The sequence below is a fragment of the Oncorhynchus nerka genome, linkage group LG2 (assembly GCF_034236695.1).
Source record: "Oncorhynchus nerka isolate Pitt River linkage group LG2, Oner_Uvic_2.0, whole genome shotgun sequence".
Lineage (NCBI taxonomy): Eukaryota > Metazoa > Chordata > Actinopteri > Salmoniformes > Salmonidae > Oncorhynchus > Oncorhynchus nerka.
Window position 1 is genome coordinate 84526356 of NC_088397.1, and position 10950 is coordinate 84537305.

Here is a 10950-nt window from a genome sequence, read left to right on the forward strand (position 1 = left end):
CACACGTTGTACTTTATGTGTATGTAGCTTTACAGATTTGCAGGATTGCACATTTTCTACCATTACCTTGTTCCTTGTATGAGTAAAACACTTGTTTCCCCCAAAAGAAATGAAACACAAAAGGAATGAAATTAGGCATATCGCTTTTCTTGTTGTTGGAGAGGGTTTTCCTTCTGTTCGTGCCTTAGCAAAAATACATCCAAAGACTTTTCAAGGCCTACAATTTAGTCCAACTGTACCTTTAGAATCTATAAACCCACCTGTGTGTGTGTGAGTGTGTGTATCCTCACTGTCCAGGCCTTGGTAAAGCCGAGTACCAGCCGCCAGACCAAAAGTCACATCCGGTTGACATTGGGGTCAAGATATTCTTAAGTGGACATAAAACTGCCAGAAACCTACAATCAGGGATGAGAGTGAACAATAGCAGCTGTGGTCTCAGCACTGATTGCAGTATCTCTGAAATGTCAACAATGTAAATGTAAAATGTGGAAGTGGTTTATGCTGGAGAGATACACATCGCAATGTAATGCCCTCCGTTCATTACATCCAATTCAATATGTACGGCTGATGGCTACATTCACATTTTACAGCCTCTGCCACATATATATGTACATGTAACTACCAAAATAAAGGAAGCTCCAACATAAAGTGCATTAATAAGGCGTTGGGCCACCACGAGCCGCCAGAACAGCTTCAATGCACATTGGAATAGATTCTACAACTGTCTTGAATTTGGTGTTTTGTTGATGGTGGTGGAAAACGCTGTCTCAGGCGCCGCTACAGAATATCCCATAACTGTTCAATTGGGTTGAGATCTGGTGACTGAGACACACAAACCCTTTACACCCTCTATGCTCCCTCTTTCAAAGTCACTGAGATCTCTTCTTCTAGTCATGGTAGCCAAAATAATGGGCTGCCCAGCATTTTTTATACATGACACTAAGCATGATGGGATGTTTTAATTTCTTAATTAACTTAGGAACCACACCTGTGTGGAAGCACCTGTTTTCGATTTACTTCAATATACTACCTCATTTAAATGTTTCCTTTATTTTGGCAGTTGCCTATATATTACCTTTTGTTAAAATCCATATCCCCATTTACAGGAGGTTGGTGGCACCTTAATTGGGGAGGACGGGCTTGTGGTATTCAAATCAAAATCAAATCAAATGTATTTATATAGCCCTTCGTACATCAGTTGATATCTCAAAGTGCTGTACAGAAACTCAGCCTAAAACCCCAAACAGCAAGCAATGCAGGTGTTGAAGCATGTTGGCTAGGAAAAACTCCCTCGAAAGGCCAAAACCTAGGAAGAAACCTAGAGAGGAACCAGGCTATGAGGGGTGGCCAGTCCTCTTCTGGCTGTGCCGGGTGGAGATTATAACAGAACATGGCCAAGATGTTCAAATGTTCATAAATGACCAGCATGGTCAAATAATAGGTCTGGAACAGGTAGCACGTCCGGTGAACAGGTCAGGATTCCATAGCCGCAGGCAGAACAGTTGAAACTGGAGCAGCAGCACGGCCAGGTGGACTGGGGACAGCAAGGAGTCATCATGCCAGGTAGTCCAGTATTGGCTGGAGCAGAATAAGTGGAATGGTATCAAACACATGGTTTATATGTGTTTGATGCCATTCATTTGCTCAGTTACAGCCATTACCATGAGCTGTCCTCCCCTCAGCAGCCTCCACTGCTACTTACAAATACTTATAAAAGAAGATTATCATTATGAAATCAAATTCCATTCATCAGCATTTAGCTGTTAAATATTCTAATATCTGCAGAAGGGGGTAAGACAATAGGAGACAAGATGTTGTGTGTAGTGTCACCCACGTGTTTCAGCCATGCTATTGTCTGCTCTCTCTCTCTCTCTGTGTGAGCGGAGTGATGAAGGGGTAAAAGAGTGGGGGTGGGAGGGGAGGAGGGGGAGATGGCTGCAATGTGCATGTGCACTCGTGTGTGTGTGTGTGTGTGTGTGTGTGTGTGTGTGTGTGTGTGTGTGTGTGTGTGTGTGTGTGTGTGTGTGTGTGTGTGTATGCGTGCTGGCATGCACAGACGGCTTGTGGTAATTTGATGTGTGTCCCCGGGGATGTTTGATGGATTAATGCTAAGCAGGCTCCCTTTTCCAAAGGCACCACCTGATCTTAGGGGACTCGTGTTCCATATAAAAGCCTGTGCGAGTGCTGAGCTCAGCTAGTCTAGCCATCTCCTCTTCTCTCACCCTCTATCTCTCTACACTTCTACACTTTATTTCTTTCTCTGTGTTCTTTCTCCTATCCTTTGTCTTTCACTTTTCCCTTTCTCTTCTGTCCTTTCTGTTTCTCTTCCTTCTGGCATTCAGACTGAGGCTTTTCAGGCTATTCAGGCCTGGGAGTTTTAGCAGTGAGGGAAATCTCAGAGCATCTTTTAGCATCGTCCACCACCATTTTGGTTTTCTTTGACTTGAGGCCTTTTCTAAAGGGTGCAGGTCTTTGACTTTTTTCCTGTGCAGTTTTGTTCTTCATATGTGGCATTAGGAACAGCCCGTCAAGAAAATGCCACGTTCCTTTTTGGTGAAGCAACTGAAGGTCCACGATTTCTCCTCCTCCAATCATCCTCATCAGCATCACAACGATGGATCGTACACACTCACACGTGCCATCACTGAGTCCACCACCAACTTGGCGGTCCATTTGAGTGAAAATGGTGGGTCAAGATTACTTAAAAATTCTGTCTACACATTGAAAACAAAAAGTGCATTTTCATCATTAATTTGCTTGCTGTATATTTTTTATTATTTTATTTTTATTTAACCTTTATTTAACTAAGCAAGTCAGTTAAGAACAAATTCTTATTTCCAATGACGGCCTACCCCAAACCCTAACGACGCTGGACCAATTCTGCGCCGCCCTATGGGACTCCCAATCACGGCCGCTTGTGATACAGCCTGGAATCAAACCAGGGTCTGTAGTGACACCTCTAGCACTGAGATGCAGTGCCTTAGACCACAGCGCCACTCAGGAGTATATAGATTAGAGTTGTAGGTTTTAGATATTTTTTTTTGTTGCAATACTGTATTTGTTCAGGAATGAAAAAATCACAAAAACATTTGTTTTAAAAATTACATTTATTAAAAAAAATATTCAGTAAACGGATCAACCTCTTGATCCATGTCTTCTGCCATGAAGCCTATGATGTTGTGTTTTCAATTCAATCCTTTTGTTTTCTAACTCTAGTGATGCTAAATAGTATTCAGGTCACACTGGACCAATCAATTTAATACTGAGCAGATCACACAACAGGCTTTAATACTATTGTGTACATGCATAATGGTATACATGGATGTGTACATTAGGCTTGAAATCCCATCCAAGCCTTTGTGAGGTCCAAACCTCTCCATCACCACCAGAAAGCAGATATCCACATGGGACTGGTTTGTCCTTAGCTGTTATTCTTGAGCTTTTCCCCATTATCATCACCAACCCCCCTCCATATCTCCTCATCCTCCTCCATCCCATCTGATCTTACAGGATGCTAGATACCCACAGGGGGTCGAATTGCAGAAATTAAATCCCTCTCTCTCCCCCTTTAAAATCCATTGACAAAATATAATGTTTCTCTGATGAATTGACAAAACTCAATGTTAAATGGTGAAAAAGAGCATACATTAGAACATATGACCTTAAATGGAAAAGGGCAACATGCTTTATGTAACATCATTTGTTTATGATGTCACAAAATGGATTCAAAAAAATGAGAGGGGAGTACAACCAACTTTAGATGTACAGGTTTTGTCAACTCATACTGTGATTTCAGGGCAAAACACTTCCATCGAAAATTTGTGGTGTGTTTTGTTCTTGTTGTTGGTGGAATGTCCTTCATAACCACAGAGCTTTGGCTCGCCGGATAATCTGTTCCCAGATTTAGGATGCCAGCTGTCTGAATCCCTTTGTGTTGCAGGGGGAGCACAATATACTGCTGTCAAGATCAGACTATAACTCCTCCTTTCCATCCCCATCCTCAAATGACACTGCACCTGTCATTCAATCTCTCTATTACCATACTCACAGGCACCTTCAACATGCCACTAATGGAGAATGATCTGCTTGAAATGAATTAGAGCTTTGGGGAATTTCTCTTCTTAGACATTCTGTTTTGGCCCAGATTTATATATGGTGGCATTGGATGGGAAGGTGACAGGTGGATCGGTTGTGGAGAACTAACAAGTGTGTTTAATTTTCTGACTGTTGTGTCAGTGCATAGAACTTGTGTTTCGTATGTGATGGTGTTTTTGATGTAGCTAGCAATGATTGTCCTTAGACGCGTCCCAAATGGCACCCTATTCCCTATGGGCCCTGATCAAAAGTAGTGCATTATATAGGGAATATGGTGCCATTTGGGATACAAACCTTGTTCTGAGCCAGATGAGTTATTGATCGCTGAAAAACGGTGCACTGAAGAGTCATTCATATTTAATTCGCAAATCTTGCTGAACCAAGTACTTGCTTTTGGTTTCTTGTATAGTTTCATATTGATTCGCAACGCATGGAAGATCCAGCTCACTGGACACACACTGGTTGAATCAACGTCGTTTCCATGTAATTTCAATGAAATTATGTTGAACTAACGTTGAACAGACGTTGAATCGACGTCTGTGCCCAGTGAGAGGTTTTTATTCAATGGCTCAACAAAAAAAAAAAAAACAACAACAAGATGCTTTCAACTGGCATCAGAAAGAATCATAAAACCATAATATCCTCGACCCCAAAACCTATTTTGTAATAAATTATTTATAAAAATGTGTATACATTTTTATAAATGTTTGCCCTTATTTATTCAAATTCTTTCTCTTCCAACCCGCTACAGGCTACATCCAGGATTATGTCATCCCCTCAATATGCCAGAGCACAAAGGAGCTGGGTTCGAAGCGGCAGACCGGGCTCTCTGTGGGGCCCCTGTACTCTCCGGGGAGCACGGGGAGCAGTGGGGGGGAGGACTACTCTGACCATGACATGGAGCAGCCCGGCAGCCCCCACTCGAGCGTCACCACCGAGTCGGAGAGCAGCATCTACTACCCAGTGGACGCTTTCCTCATCTCCGACGGCCGCTCTCGAACAAGGGCCAACCACAGGCACCAACACAAGGAAGGTGAGGAGAGAGATAGCAGTACAGAAGAAAGCTCCACAGGAGCCACAGCGGCTAAGGCTGCCAAAGGGAAGTCCGGGAAATCCAAGGGACCGGGCCGCCACACGTGTGGCGAATGTGGCAAGACCTACGCCACCTCATCCAACCTGAGCCGCCACAAGCAGACGCACCGCAGCCTGGACAGTCAGCAGGCCAGGACGTGCCCCACGTGCCACAAGGCCTATGTGTCCATGCCGGCGCTGGCCATGCACATGCTCACCCACGACCTGCGGCACGAGTGCAGCGTGTGTAGCAAGGCGTTCAGCCGGCCGTGGCTGCTGCAGGGTCACATGCGCTCGCACACGGGCGAAAAACCATTTGCCTGTGCCCACTGCGGCAAAGCGTTTGCGGACCGCTCCAACCTGCGTGCCCACATGCAGACGCACTCAGCCTTCAAGCACTATGAGTGCAAGCACTGCGGCAAGAGCTTTGTACTCAAGTCCTACCTGAACAAGCACTACGAGTCGGCCTGCTTCAAGGGCTCTGGAGACGAAGAGGACTGCTGCTCTGAGGACTGATCAGGGATCCGTTTATTTTCTATTTCAGCTTATTTATCCAGGTCGGTTTCACTGAGATAACATCTTCTTACAAGAGAGACCCGGGTTGTGTTCATTAGGGCATATAACAGAAAATATTTTAAAATGCTTCGTAACTGAAAGCGAAAATGAGGGTTTCTTATTGGACAAATCCAGGTAGTCCCTCTCCTTGTTTCAGTCCGATTTCTTCCATTCGGTGCCTAATAAACACATCCCTTGTCAAAGAGAGCACTCCTCAACACTCGTCTTCCTCTTCCTGCCTTTTGGTAGAGAGCAATAATAATGGCATTGAGGGTTGTTCAAGAACATAGAAGATAACTGATGATGAGGACTGAATAACTTATTAAAATGTCAATATTTTTTTTTCAATATTTATTTTATGAATTCTTATTTATTTACTTGCAATAATTTACATTCCAGTATTATTTTATATGCCAATTAGCTCTTAATTCCCCTTAAACATGTCTTCCACAAGAGACATATTTGTTTATTTATTAATTTTTTCATTTATGTATTTATTTATTTATCAAATTATGAATTGATTGGTTATGTTGTGAATTGATTTGATTTATGAATTGAACATATAAAATGCTGTAATATATTTCTGAGACTAAGTAGTGCTATATCTGATCTCATTCACAATAATTGTTGATATATTTGTGTTCTACGTAGGAAATTATTAATATGCCCCTTTGTTTTTGAATCTATGCAAAGGATGTAATTGTAAGCTACAATGTGATAGTCAGACATGTAAAGACATGTAAAGTCCATTTTTTATACCATTATTAAGGATTGGTACCATTAATTATTTGCCCTATGTAGGTCTACAATACAGCTGTTGAATTTGAATTGTACTCAACTTTGTCATGAAAAGCCTTGAAAAAATGCCTTGAACTTTTACCAAGTAATATTAATAATTAAAATATCATATTTTCACTAAGTTGTTCTCTGTGCCGTGTTCCATTTTCAAGGGGTCAACCATCATCAACTTAACACACATGTTCACTCGAGGTAACATTATCTGACACATAAACCATTAAGAAAACAAAAGTATCAACGAATTCAGTATACATTTTGTTTGAATCCTTGCTTCACACAACAATTTTGAGTTAATTCAACTAACAAATAACAGACAACCAACCATCAGTTATTTACTTTAACTGTAGCTCTTCTCTTGACCAGCAGAGGGGGCTACCACTTTTATGAAAAAGGATCCATCAAACAAACAAGGCTTGTACGACCAACCAGTCAGTCCTTAGTATACAGTACATAGGGAAAACCACCATGTAGGGTGTGACAGCAGTGTGTTTCCCCCATGCTTGTGCCTCCAGAGAGACAGTCAGAGAGCCAGTCAGAGTGCCATCCGGATCTAGTTTGGGTCAGAGGCTCTCCACTGGCCCGGCTCGGCCCCCTAACCACACCACGCTGTGGGGCTGAGGACAGGATGTGGACTGGGTCAGATGTCATGAGAACCAGGCCCCTTTCCCCCCTCTGGCCCAGACAGGGGCCCAGAAACTTCCCTTTTCGGCCCCCGGACACTGGGTCCCCCATGGGAAAGTACAGCTATGTGTCTCAGTGCACTCCAGACTACTATTTTTAGACACAATGCGGTCCGGTCCGTACACACAAACACCCATCCCACATACACACGCTATTCTAAACCACAGTCCATGAAAAGGATGTACCTAGCTATTAAAAACAGCCAAACCCCACACACTATACATAAAAAAAACATCAAAACAATTAACAAAAGAATCCGTATCCCCACTCCAGGTCCACTCTCAGCCAATCGCGACTGAGGATACAAGCGGCCCAAATCAAGAGCACGTTACGTCAGAGGGATATAGCGGAAGAGGCCTTTTATAGCCTACCTTTATTAAATCTGATCAAATCTTCAACCTTGGAAGTAGGATCATAAAAGAGGAGCTTTCATGGCCCGCCTTGTAGGTTCTTGTAGATTCTCCAGCCTGATAAACTAGCCGGCCCGTGAACACCATGGAGTTGAGACAAGGGTCCCGAGGTCCCATGCGGTCCAAGAGGAAGCTGTCTAATGTGGGTCAGAGGAACCGCAGGCCCGGCCAGGCGACCATTAAGGCCTGTTAGCAGGCTTCTCCAAAGAATCGTCGCGTGTGAGAAAACTTCCTGTTGTGATCGAGGGGTGGACCTCCAAACTGTCTGGGAGAGATGAGGGTCTCAGAGGAGATGATGATGACATGATAGTTAGTTCATCAAACCTCGGCACCTACTCCGTTTGGATATCCGTCCGTCCCACCAAAAATACCACCCAAATGTCCCCAGGTCAATACTTGACCCAGCAAGTGTAACCTTGAGAGACTGTCACCTATAATAAGACATGTTTGCTGTTTTTTAATCTATCTAGCAATGTAACAAAATGCATTGTTATTATATAGGAAACATATCTAAGTACTATCTCAAACCAGAAAATCTGCTGTTCTGGGAAAATCTGCTGTTCTGCCCCTGAGCAAGGCAGTTAACCCCCACAACAACTGCTCCCCAGGCCCCGATGACCTCGATAAAGGCACCTCTCTGATTCAGAGGGGTTGATATTAGCCACTTTCAATGCAACATACCGAAATAAAACTAACTATGCAAGACTTAGTATGCAAAACCTATGCAAGAGATTTTGCAAAGAGCATCACATTAGGATTCTATTGCATTAACAGGCACCAGCAGACGTGAGTAGATGTGCTTGTTTTGAGATCAATGCGAGAGCTGCATGTAGCCACGTGTACACTTACTGTATGTTCATATTCATTGCTAGTTGTATTGAGTTATTGGCCCTGTTCTCTCTCATTTTTGGTCAACATTGGGAGAGTGATTGCTTCCTACAAGAACACAAAACATGTACATTTCTAGCCATCTTTTAAAAACAGGTCAGGTAAAAGAGCATTTATGTCTTAAAGGGGCAGTGTTGTATTTTGAAATAGCTAAGTGTCTAATAGGCAGAGGGTAACATTTTCATCTGACTCTCTGGGAATAATAATTTATTTTATTTTGTAAAGTGTTTTCTTGCATCAAACACAATACAACATTTTCACTCACCTCCATTTCCAGTCACCTCTGAAGGACAAGTGAATAAACCGGTTAATGTCAAGCCCTGCATGTTTTTTCAAAAGTCGGGTGGAATGTAGGCCTACATTGACCACCACACATTGTCTGCTACTGTAGGCTGAATGATAGAACAACTGTTTCCATGTTAAAATGTTATGGGATGCATTTTCTCCATTGTTTTGGATGGTAGGCCACTCTGGTAGACCTTACATTATGATTTTTTAAATAATGTGGACCAGTCTCAAACACGTACATTTTTCATAATTTGTTCATGAAATCCTCAAATCAAGTGAAACTAGAGTAAATAGATTGTGGTGTAGTCAGACTACTGAAGTATAGGGCCATTTAGTGCTGATTTTAACTGACACTCCCACTCCCACCTGTCCAGATAACTCAGCATGTCGAAAGCTGTGTAAGAAGATCAGTATCTTTGGAAGGGCGGGAGAGAGGGAGGCAGAGAGAAAAAAGAGGGGGAGGGTTAGATTGAAAGCCTCATCTTTAGGTCACATTTAAGGGGTCAAAAAAGTATAGTATTGCTACTTTATAGTCCTACCAAGTTGCATGAACTGAGGGACAAACTGGAAATAATGGTATTGATAGACATTAAAGTAGAATAAAAAGTGTCATGTTCTTATATTTAATACGTTATATAATAACAATTACAACTGATGTGTTTCAGCATTAAATAGTCCCAGTCAGTATTCCCATAATATTAAGGAATTTCCCTCGACCACGCCCACAAATTGGGGGAAAATAATATTTCCCATGTAGGGAACAGAGCCTGCGAGAAAAGCCTTGTGGTTTCAGGCTTTTCGGGGTGGGAGAGTGGGAAAGGTGGGACCCGGTGCCCAAGTAGACTACACGTAGCTATGTTTATGGGAAACATTTCATCACAGGTAAGGTTTGTTTAGTATAGTCCGTTTGTAACTCCACTCACTATTTCTAGCTGACTGTATAGTCCGTTTGTTTGTGTTATTGGTCTTGTCTAGCTTAATGATCCAGTCAGTAGCTAGCTAGCACTCACACACGTGGCTGCTAGTGTAACAGTATAGCTTCCGTCCCTCTCCTTGCCCCTACCTGGGCTCGGACCAGGGACCCTCTGCACACATCAACAGTCACCCTCGAAGCACTACTTCAAGGTCTCAGAGCGAGTGAAGTAACCGATTAAAACGTTTTTAGCGCGCACCACCGCTAACCAGCTAGCCATTTCACATCGGTTACACTGGCACCGTAATGACAAGGGGCATGAGAGAAGCTACAATATTAGGTTTTTCTAAGTAGTGAAAATGCTCTGCAGAAGGCAATGTTGAAAAGTCATCTTTAGACATGTACTTTTCTTAAATGTAGTTTTGTCATTGACTAAAACAAGCAGACAACATGAAAATTGTGTTTGAAAAATGTCATGTTTTTGCTGTGGGCCAATGGAGTAACCTAGTTAACCTTGTTTTCCCCACAGGTGGGAGGGGCAGCGACGTTCTGTTTAATACAGACATCATGATGCACCTCCTCCACAAAAACGGTGTGATGTTTGCAGCAATAACCACTTCTATTGGAGCAGTCTCTCTGAGTGATATAGGCATCTGAAATGTTATTCAGACCTCATATCCTACCACTGCATTTACTTTTCTGTACAAAAACCTCATGCTGGAAGTATTGTCAATATTAAAATCTGTTGTATGCCCACAATATAATAGGAGAGCTGCAGCTGGCAGGGTGATATTTGGTGTAGCTACTCTAGCCTGGTTCTATATCTGTTTGTGTTGTCTTGCCAACCCCTACACTCTTAGAAAAAAGGGTTCCAAAAGGGTTCTTCAGCTGTCCACATTGCAGAATCCTACATCGAACCCAAAATGGTTCTACCTGGAACTAAAACATTTTCTTCAAAGGGTTCTCCTACGAGGACAGTCGAAAAACCCTTTAAGGTTCTAGATATAACCTTTTTATCTAAGAGTGTGTGATGACTTCATGACCACAGGTGTTGGCAAGACAGCACAAACAGATCTGGGACCAGGCTAGAGCTGCTCTGGGTTTCTCTGAGGCATCCATGAGTCAACACGCCTGACTACAGAGAGTATCTAACCCTAGCGGGTCATCATGGCAGCGCTCTGCTGGCTCTATTACAATATTGGGTCTGACTCACGATGTGGTCACCATAACATCACTCAAAACAGTGCAGGA

General features: G+C 42.8%; 1 protein-coding gene across 1 annotated transcript; it reads left to right on the plus strand.

Moving 5' to 3' along the window:
* Positions 1 to 2216: 2216 nt before the first annotated feature.
* Positions 2217 to 6631, plus strand: LOC115146306 (transcriptional repressor scratch 1-like). The gene is made up of 2 exons (XM_029688320.2): positions 2217 to 2686; positions 4847 to 6631. The coding sequence occupies exons 1-2, from the start codon at positions 2536 to 2538 to the stop codon at positions 5680 to 5682; spliced, it is 987 nt and encodes a 328-aa protein (XP_029544180.2). The 5' UTR covers positions 2217 to 2535; the 3' UTR covers positions 5683 to 6631.
* The last annotated feature ends 4319 nt before the right edge of the window (positions 6632 to 10950 follow it).